A 22,025-nucleotide genomic window follows, 5' to 3' on the forward strand; every position below is an offset into this window, starting at 1 on the left:
CCTGATGTGATAAGCATCCTTCCCAGACAGAAAAAGGGAGGCTTCGGTAATTAAAAATTCAGTGCTAAAACAGCACTTGCAACAGCAAGTCCCTTACTAGCATCTGTGCAGCTTCTTCCATCATTAGAATGAAGTACTCAGATCACTGGGCTCCGGTTCTACTATCAATGGATGTAAAAGCTTCAATGCGTACCGGTAGTTTAGCTGTAGCCTGATGAAACACATTGCATGGGTCCTCCAGACAAGTCATTGGTCACATTCCTGGGAACTGCTGGGGCTGGCAGGGAGATTTCCTATGCAACCAGGCCCTTCTGGGCATTACAGCAGATTTCATAAGTTACAACTACCAAGAAAAGTGGTTTTTCTTTCCCCTTCTGCACCTTCCATGTGATTGGCAGGTGGAAGGATAACTTAACTGCTGGATGTCAGCCCAACGACTGTGATGAAGTAGTCACAAGGTGTTTCAATTAATCCCTGTTTTAGCACAAACCATGACGGGTCTCTTTGCAACAGGCACAGTCCTCCATCCATGTGTCAATAACAGGCACACTCAAGGACTTTACCAATTGCAGCTGCAAAGCTACCACTCTGTATATCACCTTGACTACCTTGTGGATAAGTGAGTTAAAATGAACTCACATAAAAATATCAAACAGTCTGGTGCTGAGGTTCTTATAGAGGCCCACCACACATGGTCAGCTGCTAAAATGTGGAGTTCTCAAAGCTGGGAACATCCCCAAACCTAAATCCAATTTCTATTGCACAAACTGCTTTGTAATTCCTAACCCATCATCTTATTTATTGCTATTTTTGGCCTGAGCATTAATCTGCAAAGCTGTCCTTATCTCTTCCTCAGCCTCATTATTGAGATACATTAAGTAATATTTTACCCAGCTTACATCTATACACATGCAAAAGATGTTGTCCTGTTAAGTTTTGAAGTTAAGAGCGAGCGAGCACATAAGAGTCCACTGCAAAGTGTAAGAGATTTGAGGTACTCAAAAGGTGAAGTAAAATTCTCCACTTAAATATAACAGTAACTCATTTGAACTGCAATTATTCCTGTTTTAGGCCACTGTGCAGAGCCAAACGGTATGAATGTCCCAGAAGACCTGTAAACGCCATCTTGGTAGTCATGATAACCCCAGGACTAATTGGTATTTACTGTGAGAATGAACTCATATGTGCTTATCTGCTTGCACTGAAGCTTGGAAGCCTTAGCTTTTTTGTTAAGCTAGTTGGGAAAGGCTGCCTGTCAGCTGCCCCCTTATCCGAGCGATGGATGGGAGTGGGGAATGGACTTCTATCCAGGGGTGGCTATAACTGGGTTACTGCTGCCAGCTTACGTAGCTTGCTTTTTGTTGAAGTAACCCATACACGATTAGCCCCTCACAGACAAAACCATTATGCTTGCCACTTCGGCATGTGTCCCGAGGTGTAGCGGCAAGGAATCCTGCATTGCACTGCTGTATCTAAGTCTCTTGATAAATCTCTATGATAAGGCACTAGAACCGATCACTCTGGATTTTTTTACATCTTCCTTTGGGATCCCTGCAACTGGGTCCTTCAGAACATCAGTCACTCCTTCGCCCCGGTCTGTATTTGGACCCACAGGAAATGACAGCCATCCTTATCTAGCCTTTCCATACAGCCCAAAAAATGAGCCAAGTGCCCTGCAGCCTTGCTCCCAACCGTTAAATAAAACTCAGAACTACGTGGAAGGTGCAATAAGAAGCTTATGTTTCCCCGAACAGAAACAAGTAATCCCATCAGTGCTTTACTCACTTTTATGGCAGAAACTTGGCGCATTGGTCTACCTTTTTCCTAAGTCTCCCTGTTTTACAAAATTATTTTCACAGTACGCAGGTCGTTTCTGTAGACATGACCAGCTTTTATCAAACAAACAAGTAGGGGAGCAAGTTACTTACTGCTAAATCGCTATAAATGTGATCGCCGAAATACAAGACTTTGGAGCCTCTCCAGCCAGTCAGCTTTAGAAACTCATATAAGTTGCCCTACGAGAGAAGGAAGGAAAAGACAAAGTTATGAGTCATAAACAGAACCTGGTGAATGTCATGCTGGCAGCTTGCCCTCTCTGAGGAAGAGTAAAATCTTTGCTTTTCACATGAAAAACAGACGCTAATATTGTCAAGAAGAAACACAAATGGCCTGATACCGAGTTAGATGGAGCAATGGTCTGAATCTGTATTGTTTACAATGACTGGCAGAAGTTCTGTCAGCCTTCCTTGGAAGATGCCAGGGATGGAACCCGGAATGTTCTATATGCAAAGCAAGCATCTTCCCACCAGGCTATGGTCGTTTCCCTAGAATAAAATGCATTTTTGCTCTCACATAGCAGCCCCGTGACAAGCTAGGAGGTTTATGCTCACAACCGTTGCCTATGCTGAAGACTGTCTTGCTCACCTCTTTCTAAAGAAATTACCGAAATCTACAGGGGAAAAATGGCTGCCCACTAGGGAGCTCCCTAGTGGGGTCAGTCCCCACAGGGCTGACGATCAGTTGATACAGACAGTGAGTACACACACACACTTTTCAATGCTGCTGACTAAGGTTGCTCTGGATTTTGTGTATGTTCACCATGATTGTCAGGAAGGTCCAGTTTGATGCGAAAAGGTGAGGGGTATAAATATTTAAACCTAACAAAAAACATACCTGTTTGTATATCTGGCCTTTCTGCAGTTGATGGATTTTGTCCCAAAGCAAAACACCTCTCTCATTCACCTTACGGAAAGGTCTGTTTAAAAAAAAGAGAGAGGGAGGGCACAAAGATCAATGACCCAATAGTACCACTTCCGTCACCACTCAATGGAAACAGATACGACCAGAATATTAGAAGAAATTATACTCTCCTGCAGAGTATCCCTGCCCCTCCCCCCCCCCCAAAAGCAGCTTCAGAAGAGTAGGAATAGTCCTCATTCAGTAAATCCTGTTGAGGCACAACAACTTACATGTGAATGATCCTGGAAGTCCCTTCCAGTTTTAAATACTGATCATCACTGAGGGAACTGGGTGACCAACCCTTTCGGTAAAAACCAGCTGTAGCCCTGGTGAAGGACTTCAGAAATCCTAGTTCACTGAATCCCTGGGCTGCTCGCACAGTGTGACCATAGTAAATTATAAAGCAGCCTAATTTGCAAAGAGGTCAGCTCTTAATCAGATGCCATCAGCCTTTATTACCTGAGTCTTTAAGATAAACTCTCAACCTTTTTTGGATATTAACCACCCATTACATTTTTGGATATTAACCACCTGGCCTCCTGCATCAGCACAGTTCTGTTTGTTTTTATCTACTACTACTTCTTTTTTAAAAGTAGACCAGAAGTCCAAAGCATGAGATTAATGCACATTCTAGTGCAACTTTTCTCAAATGGTGGGAAAGTAACCAGCCATGGACCTCCACCCACTTTTAGGTGGGCCTCAGTGCTACAGCCCACCCGGGACCTTCTCACTTGCTTACCCTGCCCTTTGGCCCTTCCATGGCCTTTGGGTTTGACCAATGTCACCAACCACTGCTCCTTGCAATGCATATTGTGTAGGAACATGCAGGAGATGGTTAGAGAGAAGTTCACAGGGTTGGAAGGTGAGGGAGGAGAAAGACAGGAAAACATGATGGGTAGACATAGGGACTGGCTGACTGTGAGAAAGAGAAAAGGGGAAGGGGAGGAGGCGAAAGTGGTGGTCTGAGGGAGAGGAAAAGGAGAAGAAGTGTCCAAGACCACTCTTGCATCCTCTGTCACCTTTGCTACACACATGCATGTACACACATATCCCCACTCCACCCGAATTCCTGTCAAGCCAGAAAGCCTCTCTTGGCTAATTCTACAATGATGCCCACCTGGCTCTGCCTCAGAACCACAAATCTGGCCTCAGGCATCAGGAACTGAAGAGCCAGCTATGTGTCTGCAGGGGGTTGAAGGGGCGAAGAAAGGGCTCCCTCCGCTGAGGGGGGAAAAGCCAGCAAAGGTATTAGGAAACCGTGAGAAAGAGGTTAAAAGGTTAACGGTTTTAATCATCATAATCATCATCATCATCATAACTGAGGAAGATGAGGGCGAGGGATTTGTTAAAGAAGTGAATGTAAAAGGAGAGGATGCACTCACCTTCTCTTGTCATTGAAAAAGTTTGGCTTGTCAGCCTGGACAATGACAACATCGAAAAGTTCCCTCCAGTCTTTCCCAACAATGTACTTCATGCCCCTGTCCCTGCGAGGAGCAAACCAACTTTTACTGACACAAATATTACTAGCCTGCTTTAAAAAAAGATAAAAAAGCAACTACCGACACCCATTGTTTTAGATAAACACTTTTGGTTTTGTACGTATGAAGAAATCACCTACACGAAACTGCTAGGGCTGTTTGTGATGAGGAACATCTTCTTGCCTTGATCTGCCAGCTTTGCAAGCACTGCACGCGTTTGCTCTGCGTAACAAATGTATTTCTCTACAGAGAGAAAGGGGTGGGGAGAGAAGGGGGAGAAGTTACAAAACCCCAGATTGCATTATGTATATATCAAAGGAATGTCTTCAATCTTGTGTAAATTCTAAGCCTACTCATGTTCCCTCCGTTAACACTGTTTTTTGGTTCAGTACAAGCCACCTGAGAAACACAACATAAAAAGATTTGCAATGTAAAGAGCAACAAGAATCCACAGGGTAAATCGGGGATGTGGAACCTTTGGCCATACACACATGCCCCATATGAAGGTGCCCCCATTTCACAAAGAAGGCAACATGATTTGTGTCTCTACTCCTGTGAATGTCCTGTTCTGTTTTTTAAAAAGAGCAAAGGTTAAAATTCTTAAGAAGAGAAACTGCAGCTTGAGCTAATCATCTGGAATCCATGCCCTGTAATTTGAATGCACTTCCCACAATTCCAGTGTATATGCTATGGCCAACGGTTGCTGGAAAATGTTGTTGACATAAAAGTGTTTCTAGGGACCCGCCAAAAGTTCCAAGGATTTGACCTGGCATGAAAAGCTACTTCCAAGAAAAAGCCCTCACTCAAACCCTAAGCTCCTAAATTTGTGAAGAAGTGTTATCCCTAGAAACCAAAGGTTTATAGCTACACCAGACTGGAAATCCAGACTCCCAAACAACCTGGCATTTTGAAGCCTTTAAAAGGCGCATAACATTTCTGAATTGTCTAAACATTTTTAGGAACATCTCGTGCACCAAGACTTTAAAACTCTAAAGCATCTAAAAGAATATTCCTCATTAAATAAATCTAGCTACTGTGCAAGCCTGATGAATTGTCCTGGTTTGCCACATTTGCATCTTGAGGGGTGGCAATTTGTTCTGGCTCCTGCCTACATCATGAGGAAAATACGGAGTCTTGCAGAAATCAAGTGCAACTCACGACTCTGGGTGCAAGAGGTCTTACAGCCAGCATGCTCTGGAGAAACAGCACAATCTAGCTTGCTTAGAACAGCAGTAGGCACAGAATCCCTACAAAATTCAAGGAGTCCAGACAACCAGTTTTACTGAACCCTGTTTCTCCTCTTAGATTTGGAGAGGGAAGAGGTAGAAAATGACAGAAGTAGCAAAAAGCTGGTGCAAGGGCAAGTTGTGTGTCCTTATTTTATACTTCCAATTCAAAATCTCAGTGCAATATCCAAAGTGGCAACATCTGTACTTTAACCCCATTTTCTTGTCACTCAAGAACACTGTTCTCTGGTGGCTTACAGGATCTGTAAAATAAATAAATAAAAGACAACTGCAGCCAGAGATTCACATCTCTTGCTGGGGCAACTTCGAGGAAAGATGCACGAGGCCTTCAGAAACTTGCACTTTTCCTCGTGAGGCAGGTGTAAATTACAAAAAGGCAAGCTCTGCAGCAAAAGTGTGAAAAGATATACAAGTGACTGAAATAACTTCTTTGAGGCTTTCTGGAACATCCAAACAAGCTCTTAGAAGCCACACACCATTACAATGCCCACATCCTTGCACACACAGCCACCTTGCCTCACTGAAGTTATGGTTCCCAGAACACCTGTTGCAGTTCATGTCCAGATAAAGGTAGTTGCCATTACCCCTGCCTAATACAGGAATGAGCAGTGTGTGTTTGGGAAGAATGTCCTTACATGATGGATGTGGAACCTGTAGCCCTCCAGATCATAGCTGTCAACCTTCCTTTTTTTTGCATTGGGAAACGGCCATAGCTGTCAACCTTCCCTTTTTTGCAGTGGGAAACGGCGCTGGAATAAGTGAATTTCCCGCAAAAAAAGGGAAAGTTGACATGTATGCTCCAGATGTTGCTGGACCTCCCTGACCACACACCATGTTGGCCAGAGCTGATGGAACTTGCATCCCAACAACACCTGGAAGGGACCATGGCTTTGCCACCGCTGCTCTACATTACTTCAACAATTCACACACCAGGTGTTCGCAAAAGCACGAAGAACACCATCTGTTAGAACAAAGAACTGTAAAACATTGACAGTAAGAGGAAAACATGTTGTTCCTTCATAAAAGCTCTCTTAATACTTACCAATATCTGCTTCAATTGCACTGTACATTATTCCTTTGATGTGGACATCTCTGATTGAGTCCTGTCAAGGAAATTAATGTAAATGAACAGTGAGATCTTTCTCCAAATGGAAGATGAAAATGGAATATTAGTGATTGGGATACCTTTCACCCCCAACTTATCGAGCACAGCCTTTATTAAGTATTTTGGCTGACTGCTAGACTACCAAAAGCAGGTGTCAGGAAGTAAGATATCCAGACACTAGGAATGGGGGTATCAGGAAAAACAAGGAAATATTTGTTTATTGAATTTATATACCGCCCTATATACCACCCTATATCTCAGGATAGTTCACAGAATAAAATCAAAATATAAAACCACAAAATACATAATCAAAATAAAACAACAATCCAGTAGCCCCCCCAAAAAAACCCACTTGATATAGGATCCCACTTGAAAATTTCCTCAAATAGTAAAGCTACACACTTTGACACTGGTGTCATCAGGTAGAACTCCTAACTTTGTCTAAGACAAGCCAAATTTTGTATAGAGGGAAGCTGGATTATGTAGTATAAGGTTTTGCAAACTGTATAAATCGCGCAATTTATTTAATTCCATTTGTGAATCGCTTCTCATAAAATATCTCAAAGTAATTTCACAACAGCATATAGCTGTATAGCTGGCTCTCTATCCAGAATCACTCTCCTAATCACAGGGAACAGTCAAAGCGTGGAATGTGGGAAGGCTGGGTGGACCCCGGCACTGATACTAAGAAATCCTACTTGCTACCTTTCCACCGCTCCTCAGTTTTTAAGATTTCAGGTGTTTGCAACAGGAAAAAGAAAAGTTGAATTTGGCACTTCAATCCACACTTTTAAAAAAAAAAGAGAGAGAGAGAGAGCTTCTCATATATATTGGGCCTGCTTTTTTCAATGAGTCTACGTGGAGTATGACCTCATCGCCAATTAAATCCAATATCAATCAATCAATAGCCGGAGAACATTTATAGAAGACTATAAATTGTTTTGTGGCCTGTATAGTTTAGCATAGTGTGCAATACCCTCCTCATTTAGCCTGGAGAAGAGAAGGTTAAGGGAAGATATGATAGCCATGTTCAAATATATAAAAGGATGTCATATAGAGGAGGGTGAAAGGTTGTTTTCTGCTGCTCCAGAGAAGCGGACACGGGGCAATGGATTCAAACTACAAGAAAGAAGATTCCACCTAAACATTAGGAAGAACTTCCTCACAGTGAGAGCTGTTCGGCAGTGGAATTTGCTACCAAGGAGTGTGGTGGAGTCTCCTTCTTTGGAGGTCTTTAAGCAGAGGCTTGACAGCCATCTGTCAGGAATGCTTTGATGGTGTTTCCTGCTTGGCAGGGGGTTGGACTGGATGGCCCTTGTGGTCTCTTCCAACTCTATGATTCTATGAATTTACTGTTTTGGAACTGAAGGAATTTGGTAGTTGGCAAAGAAGGAAATCGGCATATGCATCTGGCGGCATGAGGAAATACTCTAAAACAGAAGTGCAAAAGTCACACGGGTGGCTGTTAAAATGGGACAACGCAATACCTTTACATCTTTGTAGAGATGAACTGGCTCATAGTCTATATTGTTTTTCAAAAAATACTCATTCACATAAGACAGGAGCGTCATTTCTGGCAAGGAGAAGATATCCATGAACTGCTTCATGGCGTTACCTTGTGAACTCTGCAAACAAGCATACATGTTAGAAACCAGTTACAGGTAGGTAGCCATGTTGGTCTGCCATAGTCAAAACAAAATTAAAAATTAAAAAAAAATCCTTCCAGGAAAGTTCATACCAAGAACAAACTTAGTTGGTCTCTAAGGTGCTACTGGAAGGATTTTTTATTTTTTATTTTGTTTTGTTATAAACCAGTTTTGTAAAGCTTTAGTTTTTGCTACTTGCATAAAGTCTACAGGAAACAGAGGACAGACACAACAAGACTGCCTCTTAGCTTGGAACGAGTCACATGAGAACATCAGAGAATGGTTTTGCAACATGCCATGTGTGCGTTTTCAGTGTCTTGTGAAAACAGGTTCTGTGCTAGAAAATAAACAATTCTTAAACAATTTCAGCTTAGTGACAGAACGCTGGTGAGGATACAATAAAATATCCTTTTTCGTATCAATTTATAGACAGCACAAACTAACCTGTTCACCATCCGGCACTACATTAGCGAACAAAATCCTTATACATACATGGAATCTAGATATCCACAAGCATTAAAGTTCAGTACAAAAATAAACTTTGGAAGTCTTGAAATGCATTGCAATTTTTGGAATTTCTGGGCCTGTCAGAATATGTATCTCCACTACCATTTAGTTACCGCCTTATTAGCTTGGAGATACTCCACTGAACTACCCTCTAAAGATGTAGCCAGAAAAAATGGAAGGGTGTGTGTGTCCTAATCGCAGGTTACCTACCCATGACATAGTGAGTGATGAGCCCTAAACAAACAAACAAAAAGCCATCCTAAATTGGCTACATTTCAAGTAATCTTCTATGTTTCTATTTTACATTGGCATTCCCACGAACCATCTATATGTTAAGGAGGATGTGGCTCGCACCATAAGATTGTATTTTGAAAGCAGCATCCAATTTCATAAACAACACATTTCAGAATGAGCATTTGACTACATGCAATGGGTTTTAAAAATATTGTTTCTCCACTCTTGATTTCTGCATGAAAAATAATAAAAAGCAGCAGCCATCTCAATAGAGGAAAACACCAGTTCAAAAGAGGCAGGCCACTCTTTCCATCGGTTTCCATAACTTCATGACGTAAGTTATGAACTCTCGGCTGACAAGAAATGATCTGTTAGTTATAATAAAGCTACTGAGACATCGTTATATATGTCATGGTAATAAGAAGACGTGATTCTATTATGCCATCATATGGAATTTTTAGTTAAGAGATGTAGTGGCTTGTACTTTTACCTTTCCATAGAAGTCGCTCATTTGTTCCAAGGGGACATGGGACCCATCGTACATGGCAATGACTTCCTCATCCGGGACAACGCTCATTCCTCTGGCAACAGCAAGAATAGCTTTAGTGCCAAAGCCAACCGGGTTTCATATGGCAGTACAGTGGTACCTTGGCTTACGAACTTAAATCTGTTCCGGAAGTCCGTTCTTAAACCAAAGCGTTCTTAAACCAAGGCATGCTTTCCCACAGTAGTGGGGGACTCCATTTACAAATGGAACACACTCAACAGGAAGCAGAACATGTTCTGCTTCCAAGGCAAAGCTCACAAACCAAAACACATAGTTCTGGATTTGCAGCATTCTTAATCCAAGTTGTTCATAAACTAAGCTGTTCTTAAACCAAGGTACCACTATATCGATATTCTACACAGAAAACCCACATCTTCTCTAGTCTCACATAAGCAATGGGTCAGCCTTAACCATTATGAATACTTCTTGCCTTATGTGATGTCACAGATTCTGCAAGGAACACCATGCACTGCCAACTGAGACAGACCGACAGTCTTGTTAAATCAACAAAGGAAGCCAAGTTTTACCATACTGACACATTGTGGATATTAAGCTCTCATTTCTTTCCTAAAAGTTAATTAGACTCTAATTCTTTAAGGCCCTAAGGACAACGTTAAAAGAAGGCATTGCCCCCCCTCCTTTTAAACATTATTACATGAAGCACAGATTAGAAGATGGTATTTTTAAAAAAGGATTATAGTCAATTCATTTCTAATCTTAACGCAGCTCAGCCTCCATGACTTTCAAAGTACAGCAGAAGTGCGTGTTACAATTAAAGGCTGCCATGTTTCAAGCAAAGCAGGTACTATCTGTGCAGCTTTTCCCAGATGAGTTCAGTTAGAAAGGATGGGTTTCAATTAGTATCACAATAGACAAAATGAACTTTCCCAAGAATATTGCAACCTGCAGGGTGCAAAGCAAAGGGTGGTTACACCCACACTCTCCTCTGCATTCTGTTTTAATGATTCCTTATATTCGAATCCTTGCTAGAGTAGATGAGTCATTAGCAGAAGCCTAAATACCATGCAATCCTGCACAGTCTTCTAGTACCATTTGGCAGCTGAAAACAAGGACATTAGTCAGCGGCACGTGGTCGGCCAACCCTCCCCAGACCACACAAGCTAAAGAACAGACTATTTCACTCAGCCATTTCTTCAAGCAGAGAACACCACAACACAGGGGCTCATTTCATTCTGTATAGTAGGGACATCCAACTCCCAAGAGACTGCGATCTACTCACAGAACAAAAAAACTGGCAGTGATCTACCCCTGGGGGAGGGGTTTCAGGTCAAAGTTGTTGAGCTTTTTTTAGGCAGGAAAGTCAAATCTGTTGACCATTTTGGGGGTTCAGGTAAAAAATGTTGACCTTTCTCTAGGGGAAAAAGGAAAATGTCGCTCACCAAAGATCGCTCAGGAAACAATCAGCCTCATAGCGAAAATTTCGCCTTCCATTCTTGCGATCATGCATGAATGGAGGATGGGGCGAGGCCAGGTGCTCTTTTTTTCTCCCACAAAGGAAAAAGAGCCCTCAATCAACCGAAACCTCCCAGGGATTGACCACTTGATTGCAGTTGACTGCTGGACATCCCTGCTATATAGTAATAGCGAACGCATTCTTCACAAGACAATTCTTAAGTAGCCAAAACAACGCTAATGAGGAACAGGAGGGAGATCTCAGCCAGATTGTGGGGGGGCCCAAATATCTGAAGAAATAATGATTTTTAAAACCTTCTTTTTTAAGCCAGGGAGGGGGGAGAATGTGAAGGGAGTTTGGTCCACAAAACAGCCCAATGAGGACTGAGTACCGTATGCTCCCTGGCCATGAAATTCCGAATGGATTGGGCAGAAACAGGATGGAGTATCCTGAAAGCTGTCATGGTTGGCTGGCTGACTAAACAGAACCACCACCTGCTGCAATGCATCACTACATGTCCCGCTTGCTGTATTTGAATGTTTAGACTTTTAGAGTCCCCTGGGGAAAAACAACAACAACCTCACAACAACATTTTGCTGTGAACTATTCAGGTTAAGACTTACCTGTACACTGTTCCCAACTGAATATAATGAAAAGCATCGATCTTCATCAATAATGCCTTTTAAAAAAAGAGAAAGGTTTTACATGAAACCTATCAAGTCTGCACAGCAGTATTTTGATGAAGTTACAGGCAAATACAGTTGTCCATGATTACTACAAGATTTAGAGCAGGCTTCCTCAAACTCGGCCCTCCAGATGTTTTGAGACTACAATTCCCATCATCCCTGACCACTGGTCCTGCTAGCTAGGGATCATGGGAGTTGTAGGACAAAAACATCTGGAGGGCCGAGTTTGGGAAAGCCTGATTTAGAGTTATATTAGAACTTAAGAAGAATCCTGTTGGTTCTAGCCAAAGGCCCATCTAGTCCAGAACTCTGTTCTAATGATGGCTAGCCCACAAGCAGAAACATAGCACATTTCCCAATGAATGAGCATCTCCAGTTATTTATCCTAAACAAAGGTTTTATTAGAAGAGCAACAAAGCGGGACCTACATAGATGGGCAAGATACAGCCACTGTGGCCAAAACTTCATTTACTTCCAGCTGAGTCCAAAAGGTGCGTTGCACAAGTTACAGAGAAGCAGAACTCAAGTTTCCCCAATAATACAAGATCTGACAACATTCGATCAAGTGCTAGGGAATAGATCTCACAGAACGATGATATCAATGGAATAATGTATACCTACCCGATGTACATCATAATGAAGACCTCTTATTGCAAAATTTGGATCGTAGTCATACTTCCGGATTTCTGCAGGATACTAGCAGGATAAGGAAGGGGAAAAAACTATTTTAACACAACCCATTTAAGCAACGTGATCTATCCCCTTTATTCAGAGAAGACAACCAGCTCTCTTTTATTTCCTAGTTTACAGCAGCTTGCCCACTAAGGCTATGCAAGTGGAGAAATTCTTTTCAGAAATTCCCTGTTAAAATCCCCCTTTCTGATAAGACCTCTCAGAGCCCATTTAGCATTTCTGCGATCCCTCCGTGAAAAAGCTGCCACAGATGCCAAAGCTTTCATTATGTCCACTCCCTAGCTCAGTGAAATCTGCGTTATAACTCTGTAGTGTCCCCCACTCCTTGGGAAACACAGGTATTTGTCACTCCATGGAGTTCTGCTCTTCGCTGCTTCCCCCCCCCCCCGCTCTTGAGTCCTACATTGGTTATCAAGCGCCTGCTGTGGATTAGGCAAACTGCTCATCCCTGGTGCCTTGCCAACACCCATTTCCAGAATGCAGGGATTATGTTCCAATGAAACAACATCAGGACCAAGCCCTCCCCAGACTCCAGCCTTGCAACATCCCTTCCAGGGCCAAATAAATGCCAGTATTGGTAAGCGTCTAGCTAAGGATCCATGATTCACACTCTAGAGCAGTGTTTTTCAACCACTGTTCCGCGGCACACTAGTGTGCCGCGAGATGTTGCCTGGTGTGCCGTGGGAAAAATTGAAAAATTCAAGAGAATTACTTTATATATAGTCAATATAGGCACAGAGTTAATTTTTTTAACATTTTCTAATGGTGGTGTGCCTCGTGATTTTTTTCATGAAACAAGTGTGCCTTTGCCCAAAAAAGGTTGAAAAACACTGCTCTAGAGCAACTGGATATTCCCAAGGATGGCAACAGACAAACTCCCCACTTGTTTATCATTTGCCTTTAGAGATAAAATAGTAATCTCTGGGCGTATTACTGTGACTCCTGAAAGTGGAATATAAGCAGCTAAAAGGTTGGCTCCAGTTAGATCATGTGCATGAGTGTAATGACTTCCACTCACTACAACCCCCGAGCACTGCACCAATATCTGCTCTGGAGGGCTTGGGGGAACCCCAGATATCTGGGAGGGGGTGCAAGAAGAAGTTCCATTGAGCTCATGGGAGGTGTTCCACTTACACAATGATTCAAACCCGATGGCTCTGCAGTAACCTCATAAATTTGCATGACTCGTATCCAAAAGAAAATCTCAAGGCTCCTCCCCTCCTCAACATTGGCAACTCTTATTTAGGAAGGTGCAAGGACAGTGCCACAAACTCTATAGTTCTAGGCTTCTCCTTCTCACTTTAGTGTCAAGGGATGTGGGTCCCAAGCTGATCCCTCTACTGAAATCATGGATGAAGTCCTTGTATGGATACAATAATTCGGTGTACATGGACTCGCAAAGATCATGGCCAATGGAAGGTTCAACACTGATAAGGGCAAACAGTATGAGTATGTGTTCAGAAAACAGAGCTTCTGTCCTCAGCCTGGCTACCTCTTCAATGTCTAGCTTTGTTTCCCTACAACTGAAAATTGTACATGTTAATTAAAAACAACACTTCTATATAGTCTGTATAATTTAATACAAAAAGGTGTTCTCTGAGCAGAGAATGAACCCTGCAAATATCTTTTCCACACTTTTTTCAAAACACTACAACAGTGGCAGAACTCTCAGGGAAATTGATCTGCTTATTATTTTGCTAGGGAAGTTTAATTTACAGTGCTCAAACATTTCTCATGTATTTGGAGAGGTGTGTGTGCGTCATTTTACTTGAATGTACTTCTGAGTCAGGATCATCTGTTGCCAAATTATAGCCTCCAACTGAAAACAACCATGACATTTTTACAGAAAACTATGGCTTAAACCAGCCTTTCTCAACCTTGGGTCCCCTGCTGAAATTAATGGGCCTAACTTTGTCACGTTCATCCATTTCAATTGATCATTTCAATTGATCAACTCCACGTAAAATTTAGCTGAATACCACCTTTCAAGCTCGAGAATAGGACTAGCTTTGTTCTACACCTGAGCTAAACATTGCCACCAATACTTTGCAGAATTGCAATACTGTATATACGATAGATTTAGATATATAGTGATCAAATTTCTTATTTACTTCTACAGGGATATTTATAGATGTATATATTTAGCCACTGACCTTTGGACTGAAATGCAGAATTGGAAGTGTCTAATGCATTCATTTGGGAGCTCAATTCAGACAGTGGAAATGAATAATCCAGATGCAGCAGCACAGAGAGGGTTAAACGTGGGCATTTCTACCAGTGCAGTAAAGCAACTCTGACTCAGAGGACATTATAAACAGCAGGGCTCCTACCTTCAAAGATAATTTTGTGCTTTGCCGCAAGCAGTATGTTAACTGAGATAGTGTTAAAAGCCAATTTCCCCTTCTCGTCTTCTTTCAACCAGATAAGGAACAAGACAGGACTTTCATAATTCCACAGAGGCCTAAGCACCTTTTCAAGAAGCTGCAAATTTTAATTTTACTCATAATTTTACTCCTTTAGTTAATTGTAATTCCCCTTCATTGTATTATTTATTGCTACAATGAAAAATCTTAATAAACCAACTGAAAAAAGAAGCTGCTTTCGTTTGTGAGCCACAAGTGAAAAAACTCGGTTTCTGAGCCAAGTGCCACTGTAATGTATTCATTTCTGTGAGCTCCCTACTAGATCCAGGATAAATCACAAAGGTGCCAGAACCCAGGAGCTACTCTTATATACCATAGAAGCACAGAAAGCTCCCTTAGCCTTATATTGAGTCAGACCATTGAACCATCACTAAGTATTGTGCCAAGGTTTCCCAAACTTGGGTCTCCAGCTGTTTGGACCAAAATTCCCACCATCACTTACCACTGGTCCTGCTAGATAGGGATGATGGGAGTTGTAGTCCAAAAACAGTCAGAGACATTTGTCTGGCAGTGGTGGCTCCAGGATTTCAGGCAGGTGCTTTCGCAACCCTGCACATGCAGGAGCATGAAACTGGGAGCTTCTGTGCGCAAAGCACATGCCCTACCACATCAGCATCACCAACAGAGACCATGTGTAAGATCTTATTTATTGCAAAAGACACACCCCACCTTTCAGAAAGGTGTTTGTCTTTCTGTTTTATGCCTTCCAACTACCTGAGCTCTATAATGTCTTCAATTCCTGAATTATTTTTTATTTTTTATTTTTTTAGTAACCAATAGCATAAAATTTCCCTCTCAAGGAGAAACATTGTTTTGCCCCACAATGACTAGCTTTTTTGCTTGTGGAAAGTTCTGGACCCTGACAGCCCAATCCTACGCATGTTTACTCAAAAGCAAACCCCACTTGGCTCAATGAGATTTACTTCCAAATTAGTGCGTCTGAGATTGCAGCATTTGCATTCAAGTAGATTAGGGTGGGGAACTTCTTCCAGGCAAAGGCCACATTCCCTCCAGGGGGCAAAAGTGGGTGGAGCGAGTGTAAATTTGGCCTTCGTGCTATAGGGCTAGTTTCTACACACATACACTCCTCTCTATCCTCCATCTAGGCAAAGAATACATTCAACAATACATTCTAGTCAGGCAAAAACCCTCAAGGAGGCAGAACCAGCGAGGAGTGCAGTTCGAGAGGGTGTACGGACTGAGGTGAGTCCTGAGGGCCAGATACAATGAGTCATTTGGCCCAGAGGCTTAGGTTCCCCACTCCTGAAGCAGAGGATTACACACATGAACTGATACTGATACTGTATACATAATTCAGTAGTGTTGAAAGACAAGGGAGTTGTATTACCAAACATTTCAGACTGAGTTGCAAGGGTTGCATCAAGACTCTATTTTAGCTGTAAATGGATATTGTTTTAATTGCTATAGCTACCAACTGATATGCAAGCTTGTTCATGAAATATATGCATTTCAGAAATGGGCAACCTGATTTACAACTGGATCTCATGCCCACAGACAAACTTTGGGCATGTGGGAAGCCCCATTAACAGGCGAGGTTTGGAAGCAAACCACACACGTAACTTACAAAGTGGGGGTTGCCAACAGCACCAATCAGCTTCAACAACAAGCCCCCTTGCCTGCACTCGGGGGTTCCTGTTGGGGAGTGCCACCTTGCAGCCAACCCCAGCAGGGTTCACTCTCAGCAAGTCCTGCTTGCGAAGAAGCAATTACAACCAAGAGTTCACTTTAAACTTCTGGTGCTCTTCCTTTGTAGTCACATTCTTCCCTGGCCCACACCTGGGTGAGGGATAGCTCAGTTGGTAGAGCATGAGACTCTTAATCCCAGGGTGGTGTGTTTGAGCCCTGTGTTGGACAAAGGATTCTTGTACTGCAGGGGACTGGACTAGATAACCCTCTTGGTCCCTTCCAACTCTACAATTCTATGATTCTATGATTTTGAGTCAATCCGCACTGAAAAATAAGCACTAGGAAAGGAAGACAGCAGAAGATCAAGCCCCTAGGGTAACATTACTGCATACTACTTTTACAGGTATTCGTAATGCATACATTTAAAACATGTACTTCCACACCCCCAAATATCTTACCCGGTGTTCATTTATCAAAAGATCCCGAGCAGCATTGAAGATCAATGTGTGCAAATGCTTGGAATAGAAGACGAGTGTGTAATCATAATCAAAGCCATAGATTTCTATGTCCGAGAAACTCATTTCATTGTTTGAAAAGATAGCATCTGGATTCAGCAAGTTACTCATAATGGAAGGAACCAGGTCTGTGGAAGAGAGACACAAACACAGAGAGAGATTTTCTAGATTTTACAGAAATAAGACGTCCCAGCAAAATGACAACAAAAATGTATTCCAAAAAGGGATGGATCTTGCAAGATACACACATTACTGCAATAACAATGCACTATAAATATAATAATAATAATAACAATAATAATTTATTTATACCCCACCCATCTGGCTGGGTTTCCCCAACAACTCTGGGCAGCTCCCAACCGAATATTAAAAACTTCCCTAAATAGGGCTGCCTTTGGATGTCTTCTAAAAGTAAGATAGTTGCCTATTTCCTTGACATGTAATGGGAGGGCGTTCCACAGGGTGGGCGCCACTACCGAGAAGGCCCTCTGCCTGGTTCCCTGTAACCTCACTTTTCACAGTAAGGGAACTGCCAGAAGGCCCTCAGTGCTGGACCTCAGTGGGGCTGAACAGTGGGGCTGGAGACGCTCCTTCAGGTATACAGTACAGGTCTGAGGTCGTTTAGGGCTTTAAAGGTCAGCACCAACACTTTGAATTGTGCTCGGAAACATACTGGGAGCCAATGTAGGTCTTTCAGGACCAGTGTTATGTGGTCTCAGCAGCCACTCCCAGTCACCAGTCTAGCTGCCGCATTCTGGGTTAGTTGCATTTTCCGGGTCACCTTCAAAGGTAGCCCCACGTAAAGCGCATTGCAGTAGTCTAAGCGGGAGAAAACCAGAGCATGCACCACTCTGGTGAGACAGTCTGCGGGTAGATAGGGTCTCAGCCTGCCTACCAGATGGAGCTGGTAGACAGCTGCCCTGGTATCACCCAGGGACTGCTACAGAACCAGTCGTGTGTGAATTAGAGGCACACTACGCCCCACACAGCAGCGGATCACAGCACATGCAGACCCTAAAACAATGCAGTAAGATGGCAATTCTTACAGGTAAGAATCAAAGCTGTCTTAGATGAACTTCACAAAGTATTCCCTTTATGCTAACCCATTGGTTATTTTCACTTACCTGTATGTAAGAATTTGGTCTGTTTCCTTTCTCACTTCTCATCCTCATTTTTGTTCAACTACTTTTTTAAAAGAAAAATTCCCTAGTACTAACTCTGAGGATAACAAAGGCAGCATCACACGCTTACCTGAGAGTAAATCCTATTAAACTCATCTATATTTATCTATTTCTTAGCCCTCTGCCCTTCACAAAGAAATCCCAGGGTGGGTCAACATCACAATAAAGCTATAAATAAAATACAGATACTGAACAGAGCAGCAATTAATGAATTTAGGCTAGCGCTCCATTCTACTTTCAGAATAATTTAAACTGGTGTTTATTAGTAAGATAGTAAGTTTGTGTGTGTGTGTGTGTGTGTGTGTGTGTGTGTGTGTGTGAAATGCTTGCTTGCTATATAAACACCAAAAATTGTTTAGAAAAGAATCTACAGTGGCTTTGAAACAATTAACGCAACAGAAAATATTCTGATCCAATCTCAGACACAAACCAGGGAGGTTCAATGAAACTGAATTTCAGTTAAAAGGATCCTTCTACTGTCACCTAGAACTGGGACAGGGAACACTGACCCTTAAGATGTTGTTGGAATAAAACTCACATAGCTGGTGGACTGACATGATGGGAGTTGATATATTTTTATTTTTTAAAAAGCACATCCGGAGGGCTACTCATCCCCCATCCCTGAGTTAGAACCATCGCCATGTGGGACTTGTAAAAAGGAAAGCAAAAAATGTTGCAGCCATTTTCCATTTTCTCTCTTCCATTGCATTCCCCCTCTGGCCTGCCAGGTTTTCTTCTGTTCTCCCTCTAATCACTCAGCATTCTGTGGCTTTTGAGTCCACCAAGTCCTCCCTGGTCTGTTTTTGGGGTGCTCGCCTCTCTGAGTTCGCCCCCCCAGCCCTCCCCCCCCCCCACATATTTTGTACTTCTGCAAATGTTTTGGTTCATCCAAACCTGCTGAACATCTCCCACTAGTGTGCTGATGGTGCCATAGATCCTCACTCAAGAGGCAGAATTTGCTATTTGTGCATAGAGTAGTTAATATTTGCAGAATGCCTTCCAAATGCTTTGGCATGCAATCCTTACAACAAAGCAAAATCAGAATTGTTATCTTCCACATTGCAAAAAAAAGGGGGAGAATGATGTTGAGGTTGAGAAAGAAAGGCTTGCCCTAAGACAACCTTGCATGTTGTGTTTTAATAGGATGCTTTTTGGTTTATAGCTCAATCTTAACCGCTATGTCAGCCCTCAGATCCTTTTCTTCAAACTGTTTGAGAGAGACTAGCAACTATCTAGGTCAAACAAAATAATTGCTTGGAAATCCTTACCGAATTAGGCAGATGGTAGAATATATTTTAAAGTAGCACCCAGAACCTGGAACTGCATGACGCAAACAGCATTTTTTTAAAAAAAAATGCATACCAGAAAAGCAGCGTTTTGAAACAGCCATAACTTCGCCAAGGAACATTATGCATCCACCTCACTTAGACAAAGCAAGAACAATTTGTGTACTTCTCGCTGCAAATGAAGCACAGAGCCAAGTTTCCACCCATCCCAATTCATATGGGACTGTATGTTGAACAGGCACGTTACGTTACTGCATGTATTCACAGTGATTACACACGTTCAGGAAGATCACGTTTTTGGGTCTTGTGGTGCACTAAGACTCATGGCACAAGAACTTCGGGACCTTTGTAGCATAGGGCAAGGGAAGAGCAAGGGAAGCCCTTTCAGGTCCTTTTAACCTTGTGCTTTATATGGATTTCTTGGATAAAGGCTTGGAATGACAAGCAGATGGGGAGCCAATACTGGAATAATCAAACAGATGTTTTATTACACAGATAGGTGACAACAAGGCAGCATTCAGACCAGACCAGCAACTATTTGGTTAAATGTATGGAAGATTAGTTATAAAGTACCATAAATAATGTATGTATTTCCAAAAGAAAGGCCTGTGAGAAGTTCAATTGGGTTAGGAGGAGATTCCTGGTGGTAAACAACACTTTGCTAGGGGTGCAGCATGGGTAACTTACTTGAAAGTTGGGGGGGCAGAGAGAGGGGGGTTCTGAATTACAGAATCTTTAATTAAAACAATTAAAAAAAATTAGAAAAAGAAGAGAACCCCAAATGCAGAATGTTACCTACCCAATGCAGGAAAGAAAAATGGTTTCTTCTTCAGAAAAAAAAGTGCCAAGAAAGATGTGGTTCAGGAGGCTATTCTCTGGGACCAGTCCATTGGACTTGCTTTCTCAAGTCTGCAGAAGTGGGAACTCAGGAGCAAGGGAAGCCCTTTCAGGTCCTTTTAACCTTGTGCTTTATATGGATTTCTTGGATAAAGGCTTGGAATGACAACATAAGGCTGTGCATTCCCCAGAGCCCTGACTCAACTCAAGTACAAAATAAAGTTAGCAGTGGTGAACAAAACAAGGAGTAGCATAGAAGGATGTGTGAAGCTAACTGAATGTGGGCAACTTCAAACAAAATGGACCAAATTGGAACAGTGATTTGTGGGTGCCTTTAAAACAAAAAAAAAACAGATTAAGCTATATGAGGGAGGGGAGATTCTGCTCCCCATTGTAATAGAGAGACTTGTCCCAAGTTGCAGGAAGTTTTCTTAAAATAAAAATAAAAATCACAGAGCATGTTGTTCATTGCATTAAATTGAAAGAGCAGCTGTATTCGTCTTAGCTCAACTCTGTGCTGATGAATGATCTAACTTGTGGGAGGGGGACCTCTCTCCCTTTGTCATCTGTATAGCAAAAATAGGCAAAGAGACCTAAGGGGACTAATACACAACTGTTGTTTCAGGCCAGGCATCTGCAGTGTTACATGAAATGCCTTTGTGATAGTAGAATAATTTTCCCACAAGTCATGTCGCTGAAAAAATAAAAACAGTAGTTGCCAGTCACAAGCTATACTATAAAATCAATTGCAGTAGAATAACCTTCAGACTCTCGGTTGCTTTAATGTTTCAGTTGTTATGCAATAATAAAGTTACTGAATGCACCTTTAGTTCTCTTACTCAAGTACCCCAAGGCTATTATGTATGCTAGGAGGAAGGAAAAACTCTGGCAACATATTCTCAAGGTTACAGAGTAGAAATTTGTCTAACTCTTAAAGATGCATTTATAGCTACAGCACACATACAAAGCATGGGGGTGGGGGATGCAGCAGGAGAAAGCAACTGTTAAAATTTTCTGTGAAGGCGACACACCAAAACAATAAAACAAGAACATTTTATTTCCTGAGTGAACAGCACTGCTTTAAGATAATATCCTTCAAATGTTGTTTTAATTAACACTGTGTTCTACTTAAACCAGAGGCATTCATTAGAGTGATTAAATCACCTGAACGCAAATTAAAGGGCTGATGGCTAGGAAATTGGTTTCCAATAGTCCTGCTCTATTTTAGGAGTCTATTAGGGGGTTTTTTTTTTACATGTAAATGAATAACAGCTTCAAAGGAAATGATATTAAAAGCAGAATGCTGATGTTTGCCTGAAGATGAAATAATCCATATCAAAAGTTATTCAAATTAAGAACCACTACTTGAGATAAGCCTGTTTGAAGCTATTGGCCTCATCTGCACTGTACAATTAAAGCAGTATTGTACCACTTTCAACAGTTATGGCTTCCCCCAAAGAATCCTGGGAACTTCAGTTGGTTAAGGGTGCTGAAAATTGTTAGAGAGATCTCTTTTCTGCTCCCAGAACGCTTTAAGAATCATTCATCCCAGGGTACTCTGGAAAGTATAGTTCTGTGTGGGGAGTAAAAATTTCAGACATCTTCAAAATAAGACAATGAAAATGAAAGTTGCACTCTGGTTAGAACTCAATGGGAGTGGGAAATCGAAACATTTTGCTGATCACAGCATCTTGTAAAAGTGAATGCCACAGATCCCCCCCCCCCGCATCAAAGTACAGTGGTATCTTGAGTTACGAACTTAATTCGTTCCGGAAGTCCGTTCTTAACCCAAGGCATGCGTTCCCTACATACCAGTAGGTCTCCCGGGGCCCTGGAAGCG

General features: G+C 42.1%; 1 protein-coding gene across 2 annotated transcripts in view; it reads right to left on the reverse strand.

Annotated features, from left to right (window-relative positions):
- The window catches only part of NT5DC3 (5'-nucleotidase domain containing 3), a 36,295-nt gene that overhangs the window by 6,488 nt on the left and 7,782 nt on the right, over positions 1 to 22,025 (reverse strand). For both annotated transcript variants that reach the window (XM_033161908.1, XM_033161907.1), the window contains exons 2-11: positions 16,825 to 17,009; positions 12,225 to 12,299; positions 11,541 to 11,596; positions 9,447 to 9,537; positions 8,057 to 8,194; positions 6,507 to 6,567; positions 4,358 to 4,460; positions 4,122 to 4,223; positions 2,674 to 2,755; positions 1,929 to 2,015 (exon numbers count right to left, since the gene is read on the reverse strand). In XM_033161908.1, coding sequence (XP_033017799.1) covers positions 1,929 to 2,015; positions 2,674 to 2,755; positions 4,122 to 4,223; positions 4,358 to 4,460; positions 6,507 to 6,567; positions 8,057 to 8,194; positions 9,447 to 9,537; positions 11,541 to 11,596; positions 12,225 to 12,299; positions 16,825 to 17,009 — 980 coding nt within the window. The remainder of the gene's footprint in view (positions 1 to 1,928; positions 2,016 to 2,673; positions 2,756 to 4,121; positions 4,224 to 4,357; positions 4,461 to 6,506; positions 6,568 to 8,056; positions 8,195 to 9,446; positions 9,538 to 11,540; positions 11,597 to 12,224; positions 12,300 to 16,824; positions 17,010 to 22,025) is intronic.

This window comes from Lacerta agilis, chromosome 10 (genome assembly GCF_009819535.1).
Source record: "Lacerta agilis isolate rLacAgi1 chromosome 10, rLacAgi1.pri, whole genome shotgun sequence".
Lineage (NCBI taxonomy): Eukaryota > Metazoa > Chordata > Lepidosauria > Squamata > Lacertidae > Lacerta > Lacerta agilis.